This window comes from Diachasma alloeum, unplaced genomic scaffold (genome assembly GCF_001412515.2).
Source record: "Diachasma alloeum isolate Michigan unplaced genomic scaffold, Dall2.0 Dall_scaffold_00677, whole genome shotgun sequence".
NCBI classification, from domain to species: Eukaryota; Metazoa; Arthropoda; class Insecta; order Hymenoptera; family Braconidae; genus Diachasma; species Diachasma alloeum.
The window spans coordinates 135,600-140,339 of record NW_021680809.1 but is presented as its reverse complement, the minus strand read 5'-3'; the positions used below and the strand labels follow the sequence as shown (position 1 = coordinate 140,339).

Genomic DNA, 4,740 nt, shown 5'->3' with positions numbered 1-4,740 from the left:
TTCGTCATACGGCCAAAAAAAACTTTTTTAGCTCATATGATTGCAGCCCGAGCCGAAGGCTCGGGCTGCAAACTCATTTTCGCCAGAAAAGTTTTTTTCGGTCTTGTGACGAAATATACTATGTTAGGTCTACATTTTTTGTGTCTACATCAATGAATAATTTGCTATTTCATACTCCAGAGCCTTCGCGCACTACCATCAGATTGGTTCCGCAAGACAATGATTCTACAAACCACCACCAGACGACGAGAAATCGCTTTTGCGAATTCCACGGTTGTAATCTATTATCTCCACTGCTTTAGAACGACAGAGAGGGCCTCTATGTACTTGTCATCCACGGTATCGAAAAACAAAGAATTCTCTCGAGTGTTTATTATTAGGTTATGGTATCATAAACGTAGTATTTAAACGAATATATTTTTGATATCCAGCGTTTCGAAAACTCTGCAATCAATGAGGCTCAATCATTTCCAAAAGCTTTGAAGGATTTTGGATATGACTTTGATGAAGGTTAATTTTTTTATCACTTGACATTTATCATTATTCATTTTTCGTATTGTTGATAACATTTTTCAGGCGGGAAACTTCGGAAGATCGATCCAAACACTAGGGAAACGACTAATGAAGGATATGAGTTCAATGTCAGTAGAGATGTGCACTATAATCAGAAGCGTTATGAGGCGTTGGGAGAGGTAAAATATTATTTTTATATCGTAATATAAACACATGTGTTGGTAGCCCCTGTTATGATCCTTGGGATGCAAGCAGCCGCTTAAGTTAGGTGGCTAATTGGGGCTGTCTTGTTTTGGTGTAAAAAAGGGTAAATGATACCTGAAACCATTATATGGATGTTAATCTATGAATTATTAATCAATTTTAGTACCTTTAATGATATTAATTTCCATTAATTAAGGAAAATAACTGTCTGCGTATTGAAGGAGAAAATAAGTCAGTAGGAGGAACGCTGCCGGATGGCGGCAGTGTCGACTTCTCTCCGATAAAGTCGGCAGCAGTGGCGGGAGAAATATTTTTCAAAACTGGTAAAGGGATGTTCTCACGTAATTGATTATCCAATAGGTTCATATTGGCATTTTTTTAAATGAGTTTAATTCTGTATTGACCCAATTGGCCTACGTGAACAATGTTATGGCAAATAGATATAGAAGAGGAGAATGCTCAGGGTCAAATAGGGGCCAAGAGGGTCATCAAATAATTAGATAAATAAAAGAATCGAATCTAAAAAATTTGAACTTTGTGAGAACTGGGGGGAAGGATATGTATACGGAGGGTTGAGATTTTCACCCGTTGTAGGGAGGGCGGGGGGCTGGCAGAATTTATATGAACAATATATATATTTTAAATTATGTTGAAAAAACGATTTAAAATTATTTTCTAAACAACTATCTTTGTATGGATTGATTTTTGAATTAAAAAACTAATCAATTCAATAAATAAATTGATTTATGCACCCGCTCGGTTTATGGAAATCTGTGGAAAATAGACGCATATACACGGAGGGATGAAAATGGACGGGGGTGAGAGGAAGGGGTCTGAGATTCCATTTCTATAAAATTGCCCCCCCCCACGGAAACATTCGCTGATTTTTTATACATAAAAAAAATGAATTTCGGGGAAAATACATGAGTATGCAGTTTCTCCGGGGGGTTGAAGACACCCGCCTATATTCGGAGGGATGAAAATTTAGGGGGGTGAGGGAGAGGGGTTTGAGACTACATTGTTATAAAATTTACCCCTCTGGAAACATGCGCTGATTTTTTATAAATTAAAAAAAATGAATTTCGGGGAAAAGACATGAGTATGCGGTTTCTCGGGGGGGTTGAAGACAGCCACATATATCCGGAGTGATGGAAATTAGGGGGGTGAGGGAAGGGGTCTGAGATTACATTTTTATAAAATTTACCCCTCCGGAAAATGCGCTGATTTTTTTATAAATTAAAAAAAATGAATTTCGGGCAAAATACATGAGTATGCGGTTTCTCCGGGGGGTTGAAGACAGCCGCATGTATCCAGAGGGGTGAAAATTTACGGGGTTAAGGGGGAGGGGTCACAAATTTCATTTTTACAAGAGTCATTCCTTCGGAAAAATGTTGGCATTTTTTATCATTTTTTTAACAATCGATTTCGGGAAAAATANATGTTGGGATTTTTTATCATTTTTTTAACAATCGATTTCGGGAAAAATACAAGATAATGGGGTTTTCACAGGGGGTTGCAGACAGACGTGTGTATCCGTAGGGTTGCACGTTTCGTTCGAAGAAGGGGGGGAGGGGCAGACAGTAGTTTATCTGTATTCATAAATTCAAGTCCAGAAGAATGCGATTTCGTTAATTTCCAACTTTTCCTGCAACTTATTCATGAAAATGGTATAGAAAGAAATGTTACGTCTCGCATGATGAAATCTGTATTATGCTCATTATTTTTTCATGCAATTTTTAGTGTTAATCAAGAGTAATTGAATATCTGGTAGTCTCCATCTATTTAATGCAACTATCCGTTTATAGTCAAGTTTTGAACAAATGAAATAGTTCGCAAAAAAATATATAGTGCAGAGACGTGCTGGACAGGCTCTAAAGTGATTTGAGATGGGAATAAAAGTAACTCAAGAAGATTTATTTCTCAACCCCCCGGAGAAACAACATACTCATGTATTTTCCCCGAAATTCATTTTTCAAAATGAAAAAAAATCAGCGCATGGTTCCGGAGGGACAAATTTTATAACAATGTAATCTCAAACCCCTCCCCCTCAACCCCCCAAATTTTCATTCCTCCGGATATAGGCGGGTGTCGTCAACCCCCCGGAGAAACCGCATACTCATGTATTTTCCCCGAAATTCATTTTTTTTTAATTTATAAAAAATCAGCGTATGTTTCCAGAGGGGTAAATTTTATAAAAATGTAATCTCAGATCCCTTCCCCTCACCCCCCTCAATTTCCATCCCTCCGGATATATGCGGCTGGCTGTCTTCAACCCCACGGAGAAACCGCATACTCATGTATTATCCCCGAAATTCATTTTTTTTTAATTTATAAAAAATCAGCGCATGTTTTCAGCGGGGTAAATTTTATAAAAATGTAATCTCAGATCCCTTCCCCTCCCCCCCCTCAATTTCCATCACTCCGGATATATGCGGCTGGCTGTCTTCAACCCCACGGAGAAACCGCATACTCATGTATTTTCCCGAAATTCATTTTTTTAATTTATAAAAAATCAGCGCATGTTTTCAGCGGGGTAAATTTTATAAAAATGTAATCTCAGACTCCTCCCCCTCACCCCCCTCAATTTTCATGCTTCCGGATATATGCGGGTGTCTTCAACCCCCCAGAAAAACCCTAATCTCGTGTATTTTTTCCGAAATTCATTTTTCAAAAAATTATAAAAAATCAGCGCATGTTTTCAGCGGGGTAAATTTTATAAAAATGTAATCTCAGACTCCTCCCCCTCACCCCCCTCAATTTTCATGCTTCCGGATATATGCGGGTGTCTTCAACCCCCCAGAAAAACCCTAATCTCGTGTATTTTTTCCGAAATTCATTTTTCAAAAAATTATAAAAAATCAGCGCATGTTTCCGGGGGGGGGGGGTAGATTTTATAAAAATGTAATCTTAGACCCCTTCCCCTCACACCCCCTCAATTTTCATCTCGCCGGATATATGCGGCTGTCTTCACCCCCCCGGAGAGGACGCATACTCATGTATTTTCCCCGAAATTCATATTTTTTTGATTTATAAATATCAGCGCATGTTTGCAGAGAGGAAAATTTCATAACAATGGAGTCTCAAACCGCTCCCCCTCACCCCCTAAATTTTCATCCCTCCGAATATAGGCGGGTGTCTTCAACCCCCCGGAGAAACCGCATACTCATGTATTTTCCCCGAAATTCATTTTTAAAAATTTTTTAAAAAATCAGCGCATGTTTCCGGGGGGGTAAATTTTATAAAAATGTAATCTCAGACCCCTTCCCCTCACCCCCCCAAATTTTCATCTCTCTGTATATATGCGGATGTCTTCAATCCCCCGGAGAGACCGCATACTCATGTATTTTCCCCGAAATTCATTTTTTTTTAATTTATAAAAAATCTGCGCATGTTTCCGGGGGCGATAAATTTTATAAAAATATAATCTCAAACCCCTCCCCCTCACCCCCCTAAATTTTCATCCCTCCGGATATAGGCGGGTGTCTTCAACCCCCCGGAGAAACCGCATACTCATGTATTTTCCCCGAAATTCATTTTTTTGAATTTACAAAAAATCAGCGCATGTTTCCGCGGGGGTAAATTTTATAAAAATGTAATCTCAGACCCCTTCCCCTCACCCCCCTCAATTTCTATCACTCCGGATTTATGCGGCTGTCTTCAACCCCCCGGAGAAACCGCATACTCATGTATTTTCCCCGAAATTCATTTTTTTGAATTTATAAAAAATCAGCGCATGTTTCCGCGGGGGTAAATTTTATAAAAATGTAATCTCAGACCCCTTCCCCTCACCCCCCTCAATTTCTATCACTCCGGATATATGTGGCTGTCTTCAAGCCCCCGGAGAAACCGCATACTGAGGAGGGTGATACTCATTATACTCATGTATTTTCCCCGAAATTCATTTTTTTTAATTAATAAAAAATCAGTGCATGTTTCCGGGGGGGTAAATTTCAAAAAAATATAATCTCAGACCCCTACCCCTCACCCCCCTAAATTTTCATTCCTCCGGATATAGGCGGGTGT

The 4,740-nt window shown here is 39.1% G+C and overlaps 1 protein-coding gene across 2 annotated transcripts in view; it reads left to right on the top strand.

Moving 5' to 3' along the window:
• Positions 1–223: 223 nt before the first annotated feature.
• The window catches only part of LOC107044099 (FAM172 family protein homolog CG10038), a 112,787-nt gene continuing 108,270 nt past the window's right edge, over positions 224–4,740 (top strand). The window contains exons 1-3 of one of the 2 annotated variants that reach the window (XM_015265849.1): positions 224–339; positions 432–510; positions 577–692. In XM_015265849.1, coding sequence (XP_015121335.1) covers positions 322–339; positions 432–510; positions 577–692 — 213 coding nt within the window. In that variant the 5' untranslated portion in view covers positions 224–321. The remainder of the gene's footprint in view (positions 340–431; positions 511–576; positions 693–4,740) is intronic. The other variant, XM_015265848.1, reaches the window with a different exon arrangement.